At 40.9% G+C, this 26333-nt stretch overlaps 1 protein-coding gene across 3 annotated transcripts in view; it reads right to left on the minus strand.

The window, feature by feature from the left end:
- The window catches only part of SYNE1 (spectrin repeat containing nuclear envelope protein 1), a 451782-nt gene that overhangs the window by 158333 nt on the left and 267116 nt on the right, over nucleotides 1-26333 (minus strand). The window contains exons 85-95 of one of the 3 annotated variants that reach the window (XM_067011034.1): nucleotides 23877-24029; nucleotides 23089-23271; nucleotides 22206-22343; nucleotides 18374-18559; nucleotides 17349-17471; nucleotides 16814-16996; nucleotides 15593-15736; nucleotides 13945-14139; nucleotides 12704-12844; nucleotides 5346-5513; nucleotides 4971-5132 (exon numbers count right to left, since the gene is read on the minus strand). In XM_067011034.1, the coding sequence (XP_066867135.1) occupies nucleotides 4971-5132; nucleotides 5346-5513; nucleotides 12704-12844; nucleotides 13945-14139; nucleotides 15593-15736; nucleotides 16814-16996; nucleotides 17349-17471; nucleotides 18374-18559; nucleotides 22206-22343; nucleotides 23089-23271; nucleotides 23877-24029 (1776 nt within the window). Of the gene's footprint in view, nucleotides 1-4970; nucleotides 5133-5345; nucleotides 5514-12703; nucleotides 12845-13944; nucleotides 14480-15592; nucleotides 15737-16813; nucleotides 16997-17348; nucleotides 17472-18373; nucleotides 18560-22205; nucleotides 22344-23088; nucleotides 23272-23876; nucleotides 24030-26333 lie in introns of those variants that run through there. The other 2 variants (XM_067011031.1, XM_067011032.1) reach the window with 2 other exon arrangements.

Here is a 26333-nt window from a genome sequence, read left to right on the forward strand (position 1 = left end):
TTCAAAACATTTTTTTTGTTAATCTTCACATTTAGATCTACAATCCACCTAAACTTAATTACCATGTCCAGTGTAAGTAGGGGTCAAAATTCCTTTTTTTTTCTTCTTATTGACCCTGTATTATTTAGTGAAAAGATGATTTTTCATCCACTGTTGTGCAGTATGGTTTTTGACATAAGCCAAGTGTCCGTGTAGCTGGGAGGGTGCTTCTGGCTTCACATTCTGCAGAATTGACCCATTTGGTGTCTGTGCCAATACCACAGCCTCATAATTGCTATAGCTTTATAAGTCTCACTCTCTGAAAGGATACATATCCTTCAATTTTATTCATCTTCTTCAAGGTTGTCTTAGCTATTCTTTTTTTTTTTTTTTTTTTTGTGGTACACGGGCCTCTCACTGTTGCGGCCTCTCCCGCCGCGGAGCACAGGCCCCGGACGCACAGGCCCAGCGGCCACGGCTCACGGGCCCAGCCGCTCTGCGGCACGTGGGATCCTCCCGGACCGGGGCACGAACCCGTGACCCCTGCATCGGCAGGCGGATTCTCAACCACTGCGCCACCAGGGAAGCCCCGCTATTCTTGACTCTTTCCATTTTCAATACATATTTTTTAGTATATTTGCAATATGTTTTAGAATTATCTTATCAATCTACACCAAAGAACTTGCTGGGATATTTTAATATAATGGTAACAATTTACAGACCATTGTTGTTTGTTATACATTCAAAATGCTTTTGGTCCAGTAAAGTATTTTCTCCTACTTTATAATCACTTTTGGTACTTGATCGCCAAAAATATAAAATTCATATTATGTGGTCTGTTTTGAGGGCTTCTCCATAACTAGACTGACCTTATTATATCTTTTTTTGTACCGATTCTCTGTACAAGCAAGAAGAGCCCCTCACTACTTCACACCACGTTCATTCTCATTCTCTCCTCTGTGCCTTTCCTCACACATTTACATTTATAGTGTCTCTCATCCACTCCTGTTACCATTCCAAATTTCCAAAATCCATGTCTCCCAAAAGACCTGTTAGAGTCTCCTCTGATCTTCCCACTACTGTAACCCATAATCACATTGCTGGGTTTTGTATAATGTGTTGGTAATTCATCTGCCGCTAAATCATATGTTAAAGAATAAGTGTCTATTTCAGCTGTGCACATAGTAGGTGCTCAATACATCTAGTTGAATTCATTCTAATTCATAATAGACAAAAGTCACCTTAATCATGAAGCAACCGGGGGGGGAAAAAAAAAAGCTTCCTCATTCATTTAATCTCAGTGGATTTGACCAACCAGGCATACAGGGAAGTGAACAACTTCCATTTCAGACTCACGATGTCTAAAACAGCTCTCTGAATGTTCTGCAGTAAGTGATGATGGAATTAGGAATCCCAGAACTGCTAGTTTCCATTCTGTTGGAGTCAAGCCTCCCTATTCATGCTTCAGTTTACTCTCAGGGGAGAGTGGATATTTTTGGAAGGTTGCTATAGTTTTTAACTTCAAGATCCAGCAGCCAAACTTACTGGGGGATGGGGTTTTCTTTTGCGGTGAGGTAAATGTTTTGAAACCAGATTGGGAGGGTGATTGTATGACATTGTGAAAGTACTAAAAGCCACTGAACTGTACACTTTAAAATGGTTAGTTTCATGGGATGCGAATTTCACTTCCATTTAAAAAAAACAAAATGATCCAGCAGTTAAATATGTCTTTGCCCAATAACTGTCTCAGCTGGTGGCCAGATGCTTCCCTCCAACATCCGACTCAAAACTAAGGAGAGGAGATGAAATATTGTTCCTCTTTGCATTTCTGACTTGTGTTTACAAGGAGGGCATGCGTATGACCAGTTTGTGGGCTAGAGAAGTTCCTTGAGCTTTTCTAAAATGACTCACTCTGGGGAGAACATGGAGCTCACGTCTGGTTCAACACCAAAGGTGAACATGAATTTCACTGTGACTTTCAGAACTATCTACATCAGAGTTCCTCTCAAACTTTGAGCTGTTATTTATATTAAAGAGACAGAACCGAAATAACCTCAGAGCTCTGCCTACTAACCATCACCGAGCTGGTGTGGCAAAAGACAACACATGCCCAGGAAGCATTAGCCGCCCCTGATAATGAAGGTCCCGATCAGAGGGCTCACCACCCAGAACACCAGCCACAGGTCAGCTTATGAACTGCATTGATGTCTTTCAATTAAACTTATTGTTCAATTTAAAGAGGATAACAGGAAAGGCACAGCACTCCACCCAAATTCAGCAGATTTAGACAAGTGTTCGGAGGAAAAATGTAGGAATTAGAGTAGCTCTCTAAAGAAACGTTAGTACTTCCGAGAGAGTGTTGAGAAAAAATTAGCAAAGTATTTTTTAATTAATTTTTAGAAAATACGAAAAGCATACTGGACTTTCTCAGCCACATTCCACTGGAATTTAGAAAGAGCAATTCTACGGTATTGCTTGAAATTTTTAAAGTATCATTCCAGAAGCCAAGAACCAATTTAGATATTGTGATACCATTAGCCTTCCATGTGGGCAGCACTGTCCCAGAATTCATAGAATTTAGGTACAGACAGCAAAAGTAGGTCAGATGGAAAATGTTAGATTTGTGATGATACAGGAAATTATACATTAGTTCTATTTCTTTCCCTCTCATCAGAGCATTAATAGAATTGTCAAAAGCTCCAATGACGGGTAATCGTTGCATTAGCTATGCCCCGTCATTGGTATAATTGTTAGCACTACCACTCTCAATTTAGAATGGGACAAAAGTCATGTGGTTGGGCTTAATTACAAGAAAAGTCACAGGTTCATTCCTAATTCATAATACTTAGCTTTAATGTGCAATTTTGAGTTTTCTCCATTAAATCCCTTGAATAAAATAATACTTTTGCTCTACATTCAGTTTGTGTTTTCATGCTAATACCTGAGAGGCGGGGTGATGCCGGTGACTGGGAGATAATTTAATTAGGAACTCTGGAAGGTCAAGGCAGACCGCCAGGATCCTGCTTTCATACAGTTCCTGAATCCTGTGGGACCTGCTCAAGGGTCTTTGGGAGCTGTGGTCCGTCACCTGGGACGCAAGAATGATCAGCCTTGAGCAAAAGCAGAGGTGATTGGAAAGTACCCGAACGTACCCAAAAGTAGAGAGAATCGAGTTCTGTAAAGCCTCTCCTGGAGTGTTAGCTTCTGATCATCTAAGTCTGTGACACTCAAATTCACTTTGATCCAGCCTTTGGATAATTTCTGCCAAATCCTTTTTGGTTGCTTCAAAGAAGCTGCAGTCAAATGTACGGAAGTTCTCCTGCCCCTCCAGGTACAGTGAAGAGTTGGGGAGGGTGTTAGGCGGACAGAGCCCCAGGAGGCACGCGGGGGCTACCCGGACAGCCCCTTCAGGTGACATGAGGTGGCCGCTGACAGTTAGAAAACTGGAGTGCCAGTGAGAGAGACGCTGCGTGCAGTAGACACCTAAGTCCCTGAATGTCCTCGTGATTGCCTTAATCCATGTAAACAAAGGTTAATTTTAACTTTATATTTTCACTGCACCCTCCCCAAACCCGATGGACTGTGGGTGACTTTAGGAGAGCAGAAAGACCCACAGAAGGTCATTTTACCAAAATAAGGCCTACAAATGGATGCTATACACTCTGATTTCTATCTTAAGAAGTTACAAGAGTGTCAAAAACCTGAAAAACCACTGTTTCTCAACATGCTGTCTCTAGATGAAATATTCTCATTTTTGTGTTATACTGCAAGGTCCTTTACTGTAAAATAGTACAATTTTATCTTAGACTACACATATGAACGAGCAATGTATTCCAAGGTTATCCTGGGTTCCAAAACTACAGAGCTGTTAAGTAGAAGAAAGATAAAGTACAGAGTTTCACTCTTAAAGCTGGTAAATTACCCAGTATTTGATAACGACATAATTGCATCATGCTTTCATAGTTCTTAGTTTGCATTTTAAAATACCTTTCTTTTCCGCTGCCTTTGGTAGGGTTGCCACATGCTCCTGAGTTCTGGCCACAGCAGCGTTTTCCTGTACCACGGCGACTGAATATTTAGGTGACGGCACGCCTCAGTACCCAGACCCAGTTACACCTGATTATGCATTAAGAGTACACCCGGGCTTCCCTGGTTGCGCAGTGGTTGACAGTCCGCCTGCCAATGCAGGCGACGCGGGTTCGTGCCCCGGTCCGGGAAGATCCCACATGCCGCGGAGCGGCTGGGCCCGTGAGCCGCGGCTGCTGAGCCTGCGTGTCCGGAGCCTGTGCTCCGCAACGCGAGGGGCCACAACAGTGAGAGGCCTGCCGTACCGCAAAAAAAAAAAAAAAAGAGTACACCCGATAATGTTGCTAAAGCAGTAACCAGATTTAAGCTATGCACTTTCTTAGCATGCATTTTAAGGTGATGCATTTTTAACAATATCTTTCTGAGTTAGGTTAATGTAATCATCTCTGTTTCTCACCTAAGGCTGAAGCACTGTCCAGTGTCCCTTTTACAAAATGATCCAAGTCTGGGAAAACCACAAGATTACAGCTTGGAACCCCTATTCTTCAGGGGCTTCTTTGCCCACTGGAGTCTGAGAGTTATTCTCTTCAGTGATAACAGGGAGGTGCTGGGCAAACACTGGCTAAGTTTTGTCAAACAACAACACCCTGAGAAGGTAGACGTGGGGTACACTTGATTCTTACAACAATGGTTCAAAACAAAATGAAAATAATGTGGCAACTATAAGGAAATGTAGTTTGTGTAAAAAAAGCAACATCAAGGTCTGAATTTCCTTCTTCCCCTCTTAGACCCCTCCCTGAAGCAGTGATGGAAACCACCAGCACTTGGGATCTTGTTTACTCTGTAATAAGTGATACAGTAAAACGTGTCAGCCTGCTGTCTTATACGCATGCTTGGCCGGCCAGTCGTAAGTAAGAGTGCACCTATTTGATCATGCAGCAAACTGAAGTCCTTGCTATTCCTACCTGGTGTTCGGCCATCTGGCTCTCGGTACTCCTGCCATGCTCTGGACTTTCACTGAGTTTCATCTCAATGGCCTCCATTTTCATGGAGATGGCCTGGAGGGAGTCCTGGTACTTCTGTTGGCGTTCCAACGCTTCGTAGAGTGTGCGCTGCTTTTCGCTGATCTAAAGAAGAAAAGGGATATTACCAAATATTCCTCAGCGCCCTTATCTTCTAGATTACGACATTTCTTTCCTCACCGCTTTACCTCTGTGACCCAACCAAGGGTGTTCAACTGTATATGGGATGTGTAAACATTATGCATTTATTTCATAAGACAATCGTTAAGGTTATCAGTGTGTTGGTGGGCTACACAATTCCACATTTCGAAGACTTACCACATTCTTTAAGGTTTCCCAAGAGCGCTGTAACTCATCCAGTTTAGCAGTAGCAGATGGCTCCAGTCTTGGTTCAGAGAGCTCCTGGGGTGGCAGAGCGCTGGAGGAAATCCTGGAGGCTTCCGTATGCAACGACTCAGCAGACAAGGCTTGGTAATAAGCGATGTCCTATGGGTGCAAAGCACGGTGTTGGATTCAAGAGGAAAACAAGGTTTAGGTCATGATGCTCTGGGTACGGCTTGTCATGTGGAGGACAGGTTTAGGATTCACACCCATCTCCGGGGACTACCGACTATCAAAGTTAGTAAACTCCTGTGACAAGGAGGTCATATCAAAGCACACTGTAGTTGCTTTAGAATTTTTTAGAATTGGTAAAAAAAATTTACCAATATTTCAAGTTGCCAAAACTCATTCCTAGTTTATATTTGGTAAAATGGAAATATCGGGTTGGCCAAAGTTTGCTCGGGTTTTTCCACAACGTGGAATACATGTTGAAGTGGTATCCATATTTAAAGACTGATTAACCAGCAAAAAAGGAGAATCTAAATGACCTACTTCTTAAAATGTTGCTTAATGTGTTGATCAAAGTTTTGAATAATTTTTTAAAACCCTTGATTTAAATACATTTAAGTCTATAGAAAGTCTTTTTTCAGATATAGCCAGATGTTTAATATTTGTGAGTTCATTATTCACAGTAATTAATTTAAATATGTTAATAAGGGAAAATGTAATGGGGAGGTTAAAACTACTCTAAGAAACAAATAATAGAGAGGTTTTCTCCTATTTGATTCCCGGAAGTACACAAGAAATAAAGTGAATGCTGAAAAATGAAGCTTTTCAATTTTCTTATTTCCTGGATAATAAGTAATATTACATATTTTATTAATATTGATAATGGCATTACTATCTCAAGATATATACATAATTCATATGTTTTTAATTGTTTTTATGGTTGTTTATCTGCATATTTATAAAAATTGAACTGGGACGTAATGTTCACATTCTGGAAATTGCTATAATAAAGTCCACTACATTCGCAGTTGCACTGTTTAAGATCAAAAACCTGAGCCTTATTGATAATGATGTCTTGGTAAAAAGTACTGACGAAAGCCCCAGACACCTGGGAAACCAAGGAAACAGAAGGAAGGAGCCTGGTGTCTTGGGGGTCTGTACCAGGGCAGGAGCAGGGTGGTGGAGTACAACAGAATGAGCTCAGACAGGAGTCTGCCCCTGGAGGCGTCAGGACACCTGAGACCCCAGGTGAAATTCTCCGCCCAAGTAGCTACAGAATTGGAGCAAGTCACTCACATCTCATGCATGGGTTCCCTCATCTGCGTAACACTGGGTGGGGTTTTGAGAATTAAATACAGTGATGTTTGACTGGCCAGGAGACCTTCTACCCATTGTGGTGCTGTGGCTGAGGCTTCTAGGTAAGGCCCCAGCATTTACTGATGACGTTGAAGCATGGAGACTGGTTCCTTTTCATTCCTAACCCTGTTACTCATCGTGAGTAGATTATCTTGGTATTTTCAAGTCCTTGACAGGCTTATATCCGTTCATCCTCACCCACTTCCACCCCTTGAACATGATAGGCTGTCATCACTGAATGGATTCACCCCAAGTGTATTTCTGACTGTGTTTAAGTTATGTAAGCCCTTCTCTTGCCAACTGCTGTGTTTCCTTTGCCCCTTGAACCTCTGCTTCAGCCACTGGGAAAACCCCAACCATGACTCAATGCAACTTTTCTTTCCAGTACGCGCACACACGATCAAAGCCCTTGAGGAGATACCCCTGCAAGTTCTCAAATTTTCAAGCCTGTCTGTATTCAGACTCGCCTCTATCTCATTCCTCCTGGTCCTCTTGATTAAAGAGGACCCTCCTACCTACTCCCACAACCTCATCCACCTGCAGTTTTGCAAGGGTCTTAGTCCATGCATACCTACTCCCTCTTCACTGTCTTTCTCCTCAGCATGTAAATAAAGCCAAATTTTTTCCATCTGAAAACACCTACACACACTCTTTTTTCTGATTTTCTTCTTGCAGGACATCACATATTGGAAAGTTCTACAGGTCAATATGTGATGGCTCACCATACACAAATACATTCGGAATCATCATTTCTTCCCTCTCCCTTTGGCTTCATAATCCAGTTTCTGAAAATGGTAGTTTACACTTAATACGTTCACTTTCTCACCCTCAGTCCACTTCTAAGTAGCCAATTGGGCTTCGAGTCTAGCGACTAAACTGAAAATGCTCTGGCCACAGTCAACAGTGACTGTTTTCCATGATATAAAATGATTATTTTTCAGATCTTCTCTTGCTTGGTCTCTCACTAGCATTTAATACCACTGACCATCCCTTTTTGGAAACACTTTCCTTTTCATCTCTGTTCTCCTCCCAGCTCTCTAGTCATTCAATCTTTCTCTTTTGTAGTTTGTTTTTTGCCCTCATTCTTAAATATTGCTGTATTTTTAAGCTCCAGACTCACATATCCTGTTGTACAAGTTTATCCCACAGTGTCTTCAAACTCAATACTTAAAAAAAAACAACAACAACAAAGGGCTTCCCTGGTGGCTCAGTGGTTGGGAGTCCACCTGCCGATGCAGAGGACATGGGTTCGTTCCCTGGTCTGGGAAGATCCCACATGCAGCGGAGCGGCTGGGCCCGTGAGCCATGGCCGCTGAGCCTACGCGTCCGGAGCCTGTGCTCCGCAACGGGAGAGGCCGCAACAGTGAGGCCCTAGGATGAAAAATGGGTTTAGGAAAAATGAGGAAGTATTATCCATTTTTTCAGTGAATGGAACTTCTAATCACCTTACTTGGGATTTATTCTCTATTCCTTCTTTCCCTTCCCACCCCTGCTTATGTAAGGATGAAGGGCTATCCCCTTGCCAAAACACTGGTTCAAGCTCACGTTACACCAACAACTTCCTAATTCTCAGGTTGCAAACTGGCAGCCTGCAGGTTGCCTCTAGCCTGCATACATTTAGCTTGGTTTATACAGTGTTTTAAATTGTGTAAAATTTCTCTTCATCCAGAGAGGGAGCTTTCATAAGAATCCCGATTCATGGCTTCTCTTGCAAACCAGAAGGTAGGTAAGACAGGACTCTGTGTCCAAACAGCTACAGGAATTCTAACGGAGGAGAGGCTGCCTCGTTCCCGTGGGGAGGTGCTGTCCAGGTGCCCGCAGCCCCTGCGCTGTTTCCCTCATTTACATCACCAGTCTGGACCAGACATCAGAGTCTGCAACTTCCGTCGCTCACTAGCTTCCTGGGCTCTGGATTTGTCTATCTCCATTCTCCTGGAGAATGACCCGTTCTAAAAGTCACTTCTGGGCAGAGCTTCTAGTTAAATTCCTCCAGTGGTTAAGGATTAGCTTCTGGACAAAGTTCAAATTCCTCTGTGTGGCATTCAAGGTTCAACAGGGTGTGTTTCCTGTAACCTTCTCAGTTTCATTTCTCCTCCCACCTCCTCCTCCAAATCTATGTTTCTCCAATCATACTGATAATTATTTACAGTTGCCTTGATGGGCCATTTTCCTTCCTGCTGCCTGAAGAACTTCACATCACTCTAGTGCACTCCAACTGTACCTACCTTCCCCTGCTTTAAAACAAAAGGGGGACATCCTTGACCCTCTGAACCCCAGCCTTGTTTAGGTACTTACTCTGTGTCCTTCCTTAACACTGTGCTTCCCACTTTCGTAACGCTTGTCCTACTCCATGGTCATCATTTGCCTGCTCTCACACAGACTATGAGTTCCTTCAAGTCTGTGGAAGTGTCTTTGATCCTGAGCGTATCATGGAGTATTTGGCAGATAACAGACAAGTATATATATGCATAAACAATGGTATATGTAAAAGCACTTTTGTAAACTCTATTGTTTTGTATACATGGAAGGTAGTACCATTGCTGTCTACGAGGAAAAGCAAAACGTCCTTTAATGTAAAAAATTTAAATTAAATACTCTATAATAAAAAAAGGTTCCCCAAAAGAATAAAATAAATTTGTCACAAAAAAAATCTGTTTTCTGGCTTGTGTGTGTGTGTGTGTGTCTCAGGTCTATTAGACAGGAAAGACAACCTTGGTTTCCTAAAATAATTTGAAAATATATTACCTTTTTTTTTTTTTTTTTTTTTTTGTGATATGCGGGCCTCTCACTGTTGTGGCCTCTCCAGTTGCGAAGCACAGGCTCCGGACGCGCAGGCCCAGCGGCCATGGCCCACGGGCCCACCCACTCCGCGGCACATGGGATCCTCCCGGACCGGGGCACGAACCCGTGTCCCCTGCATCGGCAGGCGGACTCTCAACCACTGCGCCACCAGGGAAGCCCTATATTACCTTTTGTAGATTAATAATTTGCATCTATTTGAGGAATACATAGAGTCAACAAAATAAATCAATCAGCCCTATAACTAACTACTAAATAAGGGCAATATTTGACATAGTGAAGAATCACCCTTTTAAATATGTCTCTTGTTGGTTATGTGTCTATGTTATGGGAGTTATTATCCATCAGATTCCTAAGGAATTAAATTTGGAAAACCACTGCTACAATTTGATTAGCATTTTCCAGCCTAAAACGTACTTTCAAAATTAACCTCACATTTAACTTTCACCATTCTGTGAATTAAGTAACATTGCTTCCCATTACAAATGAGGGACTTTCTGGGTACATTCAGCTTAGAGGAAGAGCTGGGACCCATTCTGAGCTTTTTAACCCGGAACCAGGGGTTCTACCCATTGCACTACCGCACTTTTCAAACTTCTACGGCCCTCAGCTCTTCCGAGGAGGAGCCCAAGTTTTGGCTGGCCTTTAATAAGATCAAGAAGCCTGCAGCAAGTTCTGCGGCTGCCTCGTTATTTCTACCCTCAAGTAAACTAAACTGTTATCACATTTCGGCTAATAACTACTGTCAGAGAGAGAACACACTGACTGCAGGGGATCCGTTAGTTATATAATGGAGATCTACTTACAGAAGCAGCAAGCACGCAGCCTTTTTTTAACAGCTGCGACTTTATAAAGCCGTTATATTTGGCTGTTCCTTGAAACAGCTGTGCACATTCTGTACAGTGTCTTGAGTCAGCAAACTGGAACTTATGGGAAATCTAAGTGTTCTCAGTTTCAAGAGAAAATTTTGTAGATCCAGGAATCACTGGCCATGTTGCAGTATTTGTTCATTTTCCTCTGTCTTACATCACTGGACAGCATAGCATGTGGCTGGAACGATGGGGTCGATTTGTCTAACACCAACCATCATATTTTTGCTTTCCAACAGCTTCCTGCGAGTACAGCTGCCTGACATGAACTAAATGAAGATTTTTTTCCCCGTAATTTGCAGTTCCATATGTAAGTATGTCAGGTTAATAATGTGATTTAAATTGATGTTGATATGAGCAGAGTGTCAAAACGGGATTAAGACCAAGCACAATTTTGCTCATAATTTTGGAATGTGATTGAGCTGGACGGTTAAAGTAATCATAATAAAAACGTTTGCATATTTTACCGTTTACAGAATACTTTCACATGTACATGGAAAGACACTTCACAAGACGCAGCACTGAGCCTTGTAATTTTAGGAAAGGGATACTCTCTCCAAGTGTTAGTCCAAAGGCCCGTGTTCACTGTTCAATTTGAAAATGTTAAGAACATTAAGCACATTATATAGGATACATTTTTCTTACACAATAAAAAGCTGACTCTAGCCATATTTCTATGATTCTAACAACATCTGTGACCACAGGGAAGAAAACATCATCAAAGAATGAGTAATTCATATTTTAAACTCAGAATTTGGAGAACTGTTTTCCAAATCCTCCAGAACACTGTGAACTTCTTTTTTTAAAAAAATTTCCTCTCATCACTTTTGTTACTATTCATCTTATGGCCACTTTTTCCTCTAGATTACAAGGTGCTCGAGGACAAGGGCCACTGCTGTCTCCGCCTTTGTTACATCTCTGGGACGCAGCACAAGGTTTTATGTCCACCAGGGGCTCACAATGTATCTGATGAACGCAGGAATTGATATGTTCCCTAAAGGTACACAGATTTTTACCAAGAGAATTGTCTTCTTTTTTTTGGCCGTGCCACACAGCTTGCAGGATCCTAGTTGCCTGACCAGGGAATTCCCTCCAAGAGAACTGTCTTATCTAAAGGTTTCATCATTTCATTTTCCCTTTTTGGGGGGAGGTAGGTTCTTTTTATCAGAGAAATCCTATTTTGAATGCTTTTGCTTTAAAATAAAAATAATATGATTGATTTGTAATACAACTTATAGAACACTTGCAATGTTCAATGCTTCTCCCTTGATAATAAATTTTAACTTCTTTGAACACTAGTAATTTCATGATAAGGTAATTAAAATATTTTTTTAGTTTTTTGGCTAAAGGAAAAAAAAAGTATTATTCAACACGCATTAAAACAATTTTGGTTATTGTAAAAGGATCTTTTTGATCTCTATCCAATATTTTTCATGAAAATTTTTGACATTCAATTTAGTAAAATCTATATTGAATATAGTGTACACAAAAAAGACACCTCAGGCTTCCCTGGTGGCGCAGTGGTTGAGAATCCGCCTGCCGATGCAGGGGACACGGGTTCGTACCCCGGTCCAGGAAGATCCCACATGCCACAGAGCGGCTGGGCCCGTGAGCCACGGCCGCTGAGCCTGTGCATCCGGAGCCTGTGCTCCGCAACGGGAGAGGCCACAACAGTGAGAGGCCCGCGTACCACCAAAAAAAAAAAAAAAAAAAGACACCTCATAACAGCAAGCTATGGTCCCCATTTGATAAAAAATAAAACTTAAGATTATTGAAAGATAATCTTAAAAAGAAAATGCAAAATGCAAATCTACTTAGGCACTCCAAAATATACATTGACAGCCTTTAAATTTGTTGGCAATTAGCAAATAAAGAAAAAGTCTGATACAGTGAACATAAATTTTCCATCTTCAAAATCTGAGCTGGTACGTGTCAAAACTATGTTCAGTGAAAATGTTAAAACAGCAATAGAATCATGTTATTTTACAGCAGTGACATGAACATTTCATTTTCTGTTAGGATGCAGTACTCCATTACAGACAGCTGTCAGAAACTAAAGCCATAATGCCTTAAAACAGGCCCTTCTCCGGCTATCATTTCTGTGACCTAATTTTTGCTCATCTCATTTCAGTAGCCTGGGAGAGGAGATGGTGGGTTAAGCCAGTATTGGTCTCACATGACAATCACAGTTTGTGCAACTATCACACCTAACGGTGTGTTTCTCCAAGTCTACGATTCATACCCATAATCTCAAAAGACCAGAGAATGGAGCCCTGCATCCGTTCTGAGATCTTAGGTGGAGGGAGGCCAAGGGGGCGGTACCTGGTTAATGGAAGCATCTGTATTAGCCACAGGTGAAGGGGAGCGACAGGCAGGCGAAGAGGAAATCTCACTGTTGGTTCCCTCCTCCCCGGACTCCTCAGTGACCGGTGACAGCAAAGTGTGACAGCGACCTGCAGTCATCTGCCTCATAAAATGTTGCCCAAAGGACATGAAAATTGGTTAGCCATGTTAACAAAAGACCTGGGCAGGCACGCACAGGCCAAAACAGAGATAACTATACAACAGAAGTTAGAATGACTGAGACCCAAATTTACATACAAATTCTGTGTTACTATTTGAAAATTTTGTCCTCACGTGAATATGCTCCTAGGGACCATTTGTAAGACAAAGAGGGATAAGGGATGTACGTCACAGTATAGAGTGTTCTTGTTGATGAAATTCTCTCTTTATTTTCCTTTTCTCGATTGACTGTATCTTTATACATTAAAATCATCAATCATACAAATGAGAGAAGGGTCTATGAAATAAAGCTTGGTCTTTTGTGGATATTTCAAATTCCAAATATACTAGCAAGATAAATGCTCCCAGAGTAATATATTGCCAGAAGAGTCCAGGTATGGTTATATACTACCCAAAGCACAGCACATGATGTGTGGAAAATACACAGCACTGAAAGACACTGAGTTATCAAACTAATGAATGCAGTTTAGATGCAAAGTTATGAGGAAATTATGTTGCAGAGAGAAATTAATGGAACTTATTTTAATCCAGAGGTAAGCTTTGGATTTTCTATATTCTTATTTGTCTAATAATAGCTTTCCTTCCATAATTTATTAAACATTTACACAACAGAATACAGAAACATACCTAGTCAGCCAGTGCTTCAGCTGGAAAAACACACAAAACATATATGTAGCATGATTCTCCCATCCCCCAGAAAACTAGAAAACTGTGCAAAGGAATTGTTTTGAAGCTCAGCGCTTCTGAGTATTATTGCTAAATTATAAACAAATGCAGGGCCAACCTTCAGCACGTTAAGTAATTCAGGAGTCTCAAACAAATAGCTTCGTTTCAACTGTCACTGTTTACAGCGTCAAAGATTTGGGCCTTGGTCCAAAGGTAGTCAGAGAGTTAAGGGGACTGTTCCTGAGTTCTCATCTGCAAGACCTAGCACTGATCCCTAAACCAAGCCACGGAGAAGCGCCCAGAGCCCCTAGGCAGGAGACAGTCAGAAGAGAGCGAGCCTGGCACCCAGCAAACTGGCCTTGACCCTTACTTACCATGACCACAGAGGGGTGGGCCGAGGTCGCGGGGAGGAGCTCCCCGTCCAGGTCCTCCAGCCCCTCCGCCAGCCGCTCCACATCGGTCACCGTCAGCAGCATGGTGGCGTGCTTGGCTTTCATGGTCAGCATCTTGCACTTGGAGTTCAAAGAAGCGATCTGCTCCTGGTAGCCCTTGATTTTCTGAGCCAGCTCCTGAGGAAACATTCCCGCCCCCCCGCGCCCCGGGTGTCACAGCAGCATCCGAAGGAAACAGAACTAGTAGCGTTCATCTTCCTCCGGGGCTGGCCAATGAAATCTCAGGGCTGCGCCAGACGGAGCGGCGGGGAGGCAGGATGTGGACGGTGCGAGCGCGGAGCCTGCCTGCCTTGCTCCCCGAGCCAGACCACAGCGCGGCGGGGCCGGAAGGGGTGCTGCGGCGCGCGCGGCGGCAGAGACAACGCCAGACGGCCGGGGATTCTATGCCCGAGAAGCGCTCCGGGCCGGATCGGAATTTATGGGAAGTTAAGCCCTGGCAACTTTCTTGAAAATGCCTAAGGAATCTGAAATTGCCAGATGGTTCATGCCAGGCAAATTAGGTCATGTGATGACTAACACTGCCAAAAACGCAATGCTCAGCTCTTACCCTCCGGAATATGTCAGACAGAGCAGTCATTTGTGACAGACGCATCACAATTCCTGTGACCCGGGGAGTTGCTTTTTTGCAGATAAGGTGAATATCACTTAGGAAACCCTTATTTTTTTTAATGCAGATTACACCCCAAATAAAATGTTGTACATTCATGAATTTTCCCCTCATGTACGCCATCATGCCTCAAATGTTTCTGATGCCTCAAACTAGAGCTTTGAACTTCGGTTCAATTTTAATGGCTTTTAAATTTTTTTGTTGTTGAAAAAAATTGTTTTGAGAGATAGAAATTTTAAAACTTTTACAAAGAGCTAATTGAAACTATATTCTCAACAGCACATAGCTCTTAAAAAATCTAATATATTAAAATATTAAAATCCTAAAATAATCTAAAATGGTAACTCTAAAATGTTAAATTTATACTTTATACTTTCTTGCTTAAAAGATGCATACATAAGTTTAAAAATGAAGATTTAAACATTCATTCTTTTTTATTACATTCATGTAAAACATTAACCCTAAAAGTACAAAACTACTATTTTTTTCTATTCCTTTTATTTGGCTCCTTCACCTGAAAAGCTGTCATTTAGCGTTTGTACAGAACACATTTTGTGAGTCTTTAAAATGATAGTGTGTGTATACACACTGAAACTAGAGCTTTGAACCTGAAGTTCAGAAACAAACAAAACGACAATAGCGAAATGATACATGTATATATATCTACATGTGTATGTGTACATGGACACAAATACCATTTTGCTACTGTTGTCATTTTGTTTCTCCCCTCCCAACCAAAACTGACTGCGTGGGTGTTAGGGAAAGCAGTCCAGCAGAACTCAGCCAGCATCCTGTCTTCTTTCTAGTACAGAAGTACAGGAATGTAAAGAGAGTCAAAGAGGCTCTCCAAGAACCCAACCCATTACGCCCTGGACAGGGAAGACCTTTCTCTTTCATCGGCTGGAAACCAGTCACACATTCTCACCAAGCCAGTGTCCTGCCCTTGAACTTGGCTTGTCATACCTCGTGCCGGGAAATCTGGGCTTGCAGCTCCTGGATGCTGCTGGTGGCCTCAGGCTTATCCTCAATCTCTCTGTGAGCTCCTTCTATGAGCTCCTGGAGGTGCTGCATTTCTTGCTCGTATTGTTCATATTGCACCACAGCCTCCTTTGGAAGAAAAAAAAAAAGACAATTATCTGTCTATGTCAATAACTGTGTTAAGTGCTTCTGTGCTGCTATCTGCCAAAGTCTGGTGCTAACTCCTATTTACCCACGTGTCAAGGGAACAAAGAAATGATGGGGAAAAATTCCTAGATGATTCAAATCCTCAGCTCTACTCAGATATTTCAGAGCCTTCTCTCTAAAACATTTTGGCGAGATGACTGATGGACTGAAAATAGTTAAGTGGCTAGATCCTCTTTCTTCTCCTTATTGTCCTAAAGACGGCAATGTCATGGTCTAGAACATGGTAGAAAGCAGTACGAAAAGCATGATTACTTCATTTTTCCATCAAAGAAATAATAAATATATATGTAAGGCACTCAGCTAAGTGCTGGAATAGGGGATATAAAAATGAATGAAGCATGACTTCTACCCTCAGGAATTTACTGTCTAAAAAATTATAAGATAATGCAAGTAGAGGTGACCAAATAAACCATTAGTGGTTTAATGAGAGGACATGTATATAATTTTTGGATAAAGTGGGTGAAATATTAGTTGAAAGTAGATAAGAGATCAATAGTGTCATTTCTTCCTAGTAAATAATTGTTCTCTTATTAGGGGAAGAGACTACGAGTTATAGTTGGATGTACTTCTCAGGCAATAAAATGCATCAATAAGCTGAAATATTAAAAAGAAGATTCTGTGATATACCCTAGCAGTTAAATCTTATTACAAAGTTCTAGATGATTTTCAGATGAATAGTGAGATAAAAATCTATGACTGAATATAAAAATTAACCTTCATAAGTTGTTCTTTATAAAAAAAAATAATTGCTAAAAGATAGTTTTCACCAAAGGATTATTTTTAATAGAGCTTTCCCCAGGCTTTTGTGGATGATCCAAACGACAGCATCTCTTGTCCTTATTTTATGTAACCACAGCAAGCTGTCAGAGTTAACACTCTGGATGCATCTTGATGGCTGAGCCCACGCAAATGCTAAGAAAAGCAGCCCAGCACTCATCTGCTGCTCTGCGGGTGGCGTGGGGGCCGCCTGCAGACGCCGGCCCGCCCCGCTGCACGTGCCTGCATGATGTTGCACTGCTGGATGGCCGTGTGCTGGAGCCGGCTGGCGCCCTCCTGCAGGCGCAGCGCCGCGTGGCACAGCGGCAAGCTGCTGACCACGTCCTCGGGGATCCGGAGCGCGCTCTGGCTCATCTGCACCGCGTGCACTTTGGGCTTGAGTGACTCCATCTCGGACAGCAAACGCTGAAAGTGCGAGTTCATATTTCATCTTTTAAATTTTATACCTTATACAAATTTGATATACATTTATTTATTTACATAACATATATGTCTACGTAAAATATGCATTCTCCATTGAAAATGTATATTCTGAAATATTTTAAAATTTTATGCTTTAATGGTATATTTCATAAGCAAGAGACATTTGCTAAATTACAACTCTGTCCCAAGTTATAAAAATTTTCCCAGGAATTGTTTTAAATCATGCATACAGTGCTCAGACTATAACAGAGTTTAGGAATTACTTTTCCTAACTATCCTTTCTTTTTCAAAAATATAGCTCCCTACCCATTTCCCCTGAAATATGTTTGCTTGCCTGTCGGTGAGAGAGTTGCTCCTTGAGACTAAGACGTCCAACTTCTGGAGAAGTCAGTGTTGTCTGCGCTTGCTCCAAAGCAACTTGTAAGTTTCTGAGCTCTGTTTCAAATTTTTTCAGATCCTGCAGAGTAAGAGTGACATGAATATCGATATATAAGCACTTGAAGTCCAAAGTCATAGGTGGAGAATAGCATCATGTAGCCAGGCAGGACCCTACAGGACCTTCTGGGGCAGACCCCCTCCCCAATACCCTCTGCTTGAGCTCCTCTCTGAAGCACCCAGATAACAGTATCTCATGCACATTTCCTGAGCTGTTTAACGGAGCTGAAAAGACCCCACCAAACGGAAGATGTTAACTACCTGATGACCATGAGCTCACGGCCCCAGGCCTCCTGGAGCTTAAGGACTGATACTGTTAAGCCCTGCGACATCTCCCTGTTACCGCAACATCAACCAGTCAGAACTGTGCACAAGCTGATCACATACCCTGTGAAGCCCCCCTCCCTCTCCCGGCCTTTAAAAAATGCTTTGCTGAAACCCTGCAAAGGGTTTGGGGTTTTGCGGGGCATGAGCCACCCGTCTCCTTGCGTGGCCCAAACCTTTCTCTGCTCCAAACTCCGATGTTTAGGTGGTGTTTGGCGTCACTGCGTCAGACACACAACCATAACCATCACAGTCAAGAAGGCTCGTCAGAGGTAAGCACTCTACGTTTGCTATACAACCACGATTGTTTTTTATTTTTATTTTTTATTTTTTTATTTTTATTTTTTGGTGGTACGCGGGCCTCTCGCTGCTGTGGCCTCTCCCGTCGCGGAGCACAGGCTCCGGACGCGCAGGCCCAGCGGTCATGGCTCACGGGCCCAGCCACTCCGCGGCATGTGGGATCCTCCCAGACCGGGGCACGAACCCGTGTCCCCTGCATCGGCAGGCGGACTCCCAACCACTGCGCCACCAGGGAATCCCGACTGTTTTTTTAATGATAGAATTTTCCATTTAAATTACTTAAAAAAAATTATGTTTTACCTTGGCAGCATCGTGGAGATTCTGCAAATGAATTCTGATCATCTGCCGCAGCCCCTCAGTGTCCCGTCCCAGGTCTGCTACTTGCTGTGACATTTTTTCCGTATGGTACACGCCATCGAGGTACTGCAATTTCTCAGCCATCACTTCCAGATTGTTGTAAATCTCTTCAGATTCTTCTAGCACGGTCTAGAGTGAATTATCAATGTTCATGACATTGACAGGTAGGCAGAGAGGTATGGGTAATCAATATGGTGTGGTTTAAGAACCATCAGACTGCAGAGGGGGTAAGAGATGGAATTCACATTTTCCATGCACACTGTGTAGGTCGTGTGTCTTACTGTGTTTAACCTTCACAGCCCTGTGCCTGCTCCCCACTTCCTGTTACCCCCTTTTCGAAAGGAAATCAAATCTCAGGAGCTGTAAACAATGTGTTGAGGCCGCCTGTGTTGGACCATGAGGCCAGGGTTCCATCTGCCACCCCAAGCGGCCCCCTGGTGAGGGTCAGGACGTGAGTATTTCCAGCAGTGGTGATGCTCTGATGCGCTGGGTACCTTCATCAGGTCACTGGCCCCCCTTTTCTCAGATTCAAACTAAAGAGATGCTTTTCAGGTCTCATATTCTGTATCTAAGACCTAAGCATATATGGATCTAAGAAATGAAAATAAGACAAGAGCATCACAAACACTTGCTTGAAGTGAGACAAAGGGGTAGAAACAACCTGGCATAAAACAAAGCCCTTATCATTCAAGACAGTATCATCTCTTGGGACTAATAACAACATAAGCAGAATAATAAGCATATGATATGCATTTTATGAGCAGAGTGAAAGAAGAAAGGGTTAAGGATGCCAGAAATGAGACGTGCTACTACTTGCAGGAGGGTTGAGAGAAGTCTTCCTGGGAGAGTCACATCTGAGCTGAGTAAGAAGAATGTTTGTATTGACAGATGGGGAGGAAAAGGAAAGACATTTTATGCTGAGGGGACAGAATAATAAGCACAGGCACATAGGTGAGTGAGCACAAAATGCACAGTTCCTGGGGTGTGTGATGTGTAAAGAGGAGAAATGGGAGATGGGATATTACTCTTAGGCAATAGATTCTTATTTTAAAAAATAAAGTACATCTTTTTTCTCACAATAAATGTCATATACATATATTATATATATAGTATATAATATGTTATATATTATATATATATTATTATAGATATCATAAAGCTTAGAAAATATTGAAAAATAAAGAAGATAAAATAGTCCATAATCCCATATCCCAGAGATAACTTTAAGCAACAACTGCTGTTCAGTTTGGGTATAATTTTAGGTAATTGAGATCACAACATACCTACAATTTTCCATCTTTTTCACCTGATGTTAGAACACATGCATTTTCTCTCTCTGTGTTGTTTTTGGATAAAGTCAGGCAGTTTTCAGGCACGGGAGAACTCCCCAGAACGGTGTGTGACAGGCTGAGTTTTCTCCTGAACGTCCGTGTGAGGTCACCACCAACACCTGGCATCTGTCCTCCTGTGTCCCTCAACGCACGCAACCCGCTGAACTGCCCAAGTCAGAAGAACCTGGGAACCATGCTTGCATCCTCCCTCTCTCTCAGCCACACCCAACAGCCTCCACATCCAGAGTTCTTGCTGGGTAAGCCCCTTGATTTTTGTCCTCTTTCAGCCTCCAAAGAGAGGCCTGTCATTGTCTGCTGGAATACCGAAACCACCTTCTAGTTGCCTTACCTTCATCGATCTGTTTTCCACAGGCTTCTAAGTGATCTTTCTTAAACTGTAAGTCTGAGCTTATCACCCGTCTGCAGAATATCTGTCCAAGGCTTAGTGACTTCAGGAGAAAGGCCAAGTTCTTAACAGGCTTCCATGATCTGTCTTTGTCTTCTCTCTCTTCCAGCTCTCTGCAGACCTCCTCGCCAGTGCACCAGCTAGAGCACCCCTCACTCCTACTGCCGGGATTTCAACATGCAGTTTTGTCTAAAACTCTACAACAAGTAGGCTGCGTGTCTTTCAGGATTCAGCTCAGAATCACCCTCTCCTTCCTTAATCTTCTCAAATCCTGGGCAATCTGGGTTGGGTACCCTCCCATGAGTTCCTTCAGCATGCTGGGCTCTCAATCCCTGCACTTATCACACTGTATCGTAATTGTCTAGATCTGTCTTTCTATCTCCTTTCTCCCTTTAATTATCAACTCCCTGGGGCAGAGGCAGGGAATATCCTTTGGGTTTCAAATGCCTAACAAAATTCCTAGTTTTGGAAAGCACTCTATAAATGATTATTGAATACATAAATAAATGAGAGCAGGAGCTATTTTTAAAAAAACCAAAAACCAAAACAAAACAAAAAACTACCTTCTTGGTCATTTTAAAGACTACATTATATTTTATGAAATCCAAAAATTTACTCAGAAAACGTATTTGACGTTTAAGTTTTCTTCAAAATTCCAGTATAGTCATTAACACTCATATAAAATATTTCCTACATTTTGGATTACAGAGTAGTAATGTTTTGATGATCATGATACATTTTCCAATTGTTTTTCAAGGAGATTTAACCAAGTTACCAGCAGTGTTTGACAGCTCTCACTTCTTTAAATATGAACTTTTAAAAATACTGTTAACTTGATAATTAAAATGCTCTCTCTCTTTTAAATTTGCATTTCTGGATTTCCGATGAATATTTTTTCATTGTTTATAACCAGTTGTAACTTAAGTCCTGTCTGTTAATGCATAACATCGGGCAGAACAACTCTGTAGTTGTTTACGAAAGATTTGAGAGGAGTGTGCAGTTTTGATTAGAGAAGAAAGATAAATACAGGGAAACCAATTAGGAAACTGTTAAAGCATTCCAAGAAGGGGAAAATGAGGCTTTGATCTAGACCCCTGTCAACTGGAATGGAAAGGGGATGCATTTAAAAGACATGAATATACATAAATCAGAATAAAAGAGAGAAAATCTAAAATACTTGAAGATACTCACGTAACTTAAATAAAGACCATTGTGTATTTGATTGCAAGATAACTGGCTATTAGATATCTGTATCTAATTCAAGCCTAAATTATAAAGGGATGAAATAATTTCCTGGATGATATGGTCGAGAGAAAACTTCAGAGGAAATGAAGTAATGCGGCCCCCATGTGGTGTGGACTCATTCCCAGCTGACCCCTACTTCCTGCGGGAGGTCAGCCCACTGTGACCAGGCAGAAGGGCTCGAAGGAAGAGGCATGAGATTGAGGCTCTGACTGAGGACCCGTGTGCCAGGGACTGTGCTTGATGATGGCACACGTGTTAAACCATTTGATCTTCATGATAACTCTGCAGTATGAATATCATTTACATCTCCATCTTATTGACGATAAGACTGACTTCTGAGAGGCAAAGTAGCTTCCTCCAAATTACACAGCTCTAAATGTCAGAACTTGGTTTCCCCATCAGCCTGAGTCTGGAGGCTATAATCTTTCCACCTGTCCCTACAGTTCTTCCTGGGGAAGAATTTCCCACCATATCCCTGCATACAATTATTTCAAAGAAGCTGCAAAAAAAAAAAAAAAGAGTCCTATCTGGATGATTATTTTTGGTCTTGGGAAATGGAAAGTCTAGGGGAGACAGAGGAGGATATTTATTTATATATACAGTCTTATGAAATCTCATGGGTAGCTACTTTCTTTCAATCCCCTGGACAAGTTGTTAGGGGTACCTTACCTTTCTTTTTTCCTAGCACCTAAAATAATTTTACATCATGGTCCGCTAAATTTTCTGTCAGCCTAGCCAGTTAAATCAAAGCACTCTCTTAGTTACTCTTTGAAAACTATTTTCCCAAAGTTACCTGATGTGAAATGTATTGTTCCCGAAGTTGGCTTGCAGAATTCCATGCAATCTTTCCATGTATTGAGACTTTAGCTTTCTCAATCCACTTCAGAATTGACTCCAGCATTTCATTGTATTCTTCTAAATGGGATGCTGCCTGAAAAATCGTTAGCATTCAGATAACAAATGTAAACTCTGCTTTGAGAGCTAGAAATCAGTCTTTGATCTCTCTTTGGATACAATAATCTTAGGAATTGATCATTATGATATCTGTGATATCTAAAGGTATCATGAAAAATTATTTCCTTATTGAACATCTATTAAGGACTTCCCAGTGACTTTAGGATAAAGTCCAAGTTCCTACTATGCTTGAATAATCTTTTAAAAAAATTCTCCATTCTTATCTCTTATTCCTCTATCTAGCTCTTCTCTCTCCCTCCTTTCCTACTCTACCCTCACTGAGTAAGGAGGTGGTAGGTGGGGATTATAGGTTTCAATATTATAATTTATTGGTTGCAAATTCTGATTTAATTCATCCCTGATTGCAGAAAAAAACATAATCAATTTGCAAAAGTTCAGTCTATGCTCAACAATTATGATGATGTGTGACCTGAACCAATTAAGTAAAGGCAAACATATATATATATATTATATATATTCAATTATTTATAAAAAGTCCATTTATATGAACACCTTCGTCAATAAGTTTATAATATAGTTTGATATAAAATAAAGTCAGGTTTACATGTAAATCTTAGAAAGACAAGCATGGTATGAAATAAGCTACACTTAAATTACTCTCATCATTGTCCATATTATCTTTTCACTTATTTTTAAAAGCAAAAAATAGAAAATTGAATTTTGGCTTTAGAGAATGTTGATTACCGACTGGGAAAACATACCTGGCTGAGCTTACAGAGCCGGTTATCGGCCTGTCTGATGGCCTGCTGGTGAAGTTCAGTCAGTTTTCCTATCTTCTTGGCCAGTGGTTTACCCAGTTGGCCATTCTGTTCCGAGAATTTTTGTACTGCTTCATCTAGGTCCATTAATTTTAAGTTACAGACATCTAATTCCTTTCCTAGCACCTGGTCATCAAAAGGAAAGAATGTTAGACTATAGATAATAAATTTCTCCAGATTTTCCAGAATCAGAAGGATTATATTTTAAATGATTTTTGTAAAAGCCAAATATATAAGAATAATTCAACTATGACCAGTTCACATTTCTGTTTCTTCAGTTGAAAAGGCAGAGCAGGATGTTTTGTAACCCTGGTGTTTTATCTCCTAGGAGGCTGAGAGAGCTAAAATTTCCCTTCTGTCCCACCCAAAAAGGATTAGTCACTTTACTCATTGGCAAAATGAGAAAAGGGATTAAACTACCAAGAACATCCTTCATTTTGAAATGTATATACTTGTAATCCTAAACCATCATTTAGTCCTTTGACACTACATATGCATGTATATTTATGAATACACTTTAACTGTGATAATAATATACGATATAAGTAGCTCTATATTATTGTATTTACAAAATTTCTTTACTGCCTGGCTTTACTCTCTGGTTTTCATGAAGTGTGCTAATCAAGGAAGCTTTTTTTTTTTTTTTTCTGTATCTTCAAAATAAACTAATGCACTCAAAATATTTAATTCATTCAACAGCACCCCTTATATTTCCACTTCTCCTTCCTTACCTTTTGGTCAGTTTTAGCTTGAACTAAATTATCTGTCTTTGCTCCCAGCTTGGTTAGAATAGTTGTGAGATCTTTGGCTATCTTCTGAATTTGCTGGCTGAATTCCTGACTCATGGCCTTGCTCTGTTCAACTTCTTTTATTTTGTCCTGGATCTAAATAATCAATGAGAACGGCAAAATCAACCATGGTAAAAATTGGGTCATTCATACTAATATATATCTCCATCTTCAGATATTGCCAAGAGGCACTTTAGGTCATCAACGCTGCTTCGGCATCGAAGTGCCTCAACAAGCCAGCCGCGTGCAATTACAAGCTCTCATGGTTTTCCTTGCAGCCTCACCTCCCGCCATTTTACGTATTAACTGCACCTCTTTCTGCTGCTATTTCAGCAAAGGAACAAGCAATGCATGTACAGTAATTCACTCATCAGATGTTTACAGGAAGCAGTGCAGATAGCTAAGTTTGAATTCTATCTTCTCCACTTACTAACTTTGTGACCCTAAACATACAAACTCTTCTAAGCCTTTTTCTTCATAAAATGGAAGACGATGTCAGATGATTGGAGGCACACAGATTTGTGTCCATGCACCTTTTCATAAGTAGCTGTTAACGACCTGTTAACTCTTTTTCAAACTTCCAATTACCTCTGTATAGTATGACAAAAAAGCACAGAACATGTCCAATGGAAAGGCAAATGAAAAACCACAGTTAATCTTTACAAGTTTCTAATGGCTTTGATTTGATATGAAAACAAACATTCATATTTTGCTTATAATAAAATGTTGAAGGGAAGATGGTAAAGAAATATTTTCTTTGTATAAATGAAGGGCCTTAAAAAATCTCTTTAACTGATGCAGATGTAATGTATGGCATGGTGGCTATAGTTAACAATCTTGTATTGCATAGTTGAAGGTCGCTAAGAGAGTACTTCTTAAAAGTTTTCATCACAAGAATAAAAATTTTTATAACTATGTATGGTTTTGAATGCTAACTAGATTTATTGTGCTGATCATTTTTTAATATATAAAAATACCAAATCAAATCTCCTTAGTAGTGAGGAAATACACCATTAAAAGAGTACTTTTTTTTTTTTTGGTGGTATGCGGGCCTCTCACTGTCGTGGCCTCTCCCGCTTCCGAGCACAGGCTCCGGACGCGCAGGCTCAGTGGCCATGGCTCACGGGCCCAGCCGCTCCGCGGCACGTGGGATCCTCCCGGACCGGGGCGCGAACCCGCCTCCCCTGCATCGGCAGCCGGACTCTCGACCACTGCGCCACCAGGGAAGCCCCAAAAGAGTACTTTTTTTGACTTCATCATTTTGAGTTGAGCGCTAACGTAAATGGAATGCATGTGAATAACTCTATTATAGGGAAATTTATCCAGCGGGAAAAAAACCCTAAAATTTGAACTTCTTTTTTTAAGATCTGAACTCGCCAAGTCATCCTTCCCAAAAGACCTTCCAATGTCTAAGAAGAAAAACCAAATAAGTAATACTGCAAAATATTAGTATTGAAATTAATATTTAATACTTAAAATAGAAAATAATATTTTAATTTAGGTCAATAGTATGATGCAGTAGAATTAGACTTTGATGAAAATTTTTAAACACTTTGCATCATACACTGGAGAGTCTAAAAGGTACAGCACACTTACGTGAATTTTATAGTTGTATAGTTTCTACAATGCAATACTACTTTCCATTTCCTGTAGTAGTTTAGAATTATCCTCCCCTTATTTTCTGTAGACCAGTTTTAACTAAACTGCTTTAGTGTTAGGCCACCAAGAAGGTCCTAAAACCCATTACGTTTCCATACAAATGCTACTGAAGCTATTTTCCCTACATGAAAGTGTATGTTCTTTATGAGGAGTTAAGATAGAAATATCCCTCTGATCTCAGTACTATGAATGGCTATGTAGCAATTTGTTAAATTAAAAAAAGATTTGTTTTAAAATTTACACACATTCCTTTCCTTAGTTATTTGCAAGTTAGAGTTAGACTGATAGGACTTCCTCTAGACACAATACAGGACCCTATAGCATGCATTTGGGGTAGAAACCTCATTCCTGGTTTTACCTTATTCTTTTAACTCTGATTTTTCCCTTTTTTCAAATATCTTCACCTACTACATCTTGCTGAACTGAAACAACAAAAGAAGAGTGCCTGGCAGACTCTGGATACTCAATAAATATTTGTTGAATACATGAAATGTATCTTTGTTTCTTTGAGTAATTTCCTTTTGGAAGCAGATAAATTATCTTTAATGTTTGAGAGTATTGCTCACATCTAGTATCTTCTCATATGCTTCTTGCCTATGAATAAGACCTCTAATTTAATATTATTATTTTATACTGATTTTTTTTTTTTTTAACTCTGTTTCCATGAAGACAGGATTGTGAAAATCACAAAGTCTCATACAAGAGTACTGAGCCTATAAAGAGTGGAAAAGTACTCTTTCT

Source organism: Kogia breviceps, chromosome 13, assembly GCF_026419965.1.
Source record: "Kogia breviceps isolate mKogBre1 chromosome 13, mKogBre1 haplotype 1, whole genome shotgun sequence".
Lineage (NCBI taxonomy): Eukaryota > Metazoa > Chordata > Mammalia > Artiodactyla > Physeteridae > Kogia > Kogia breviceps.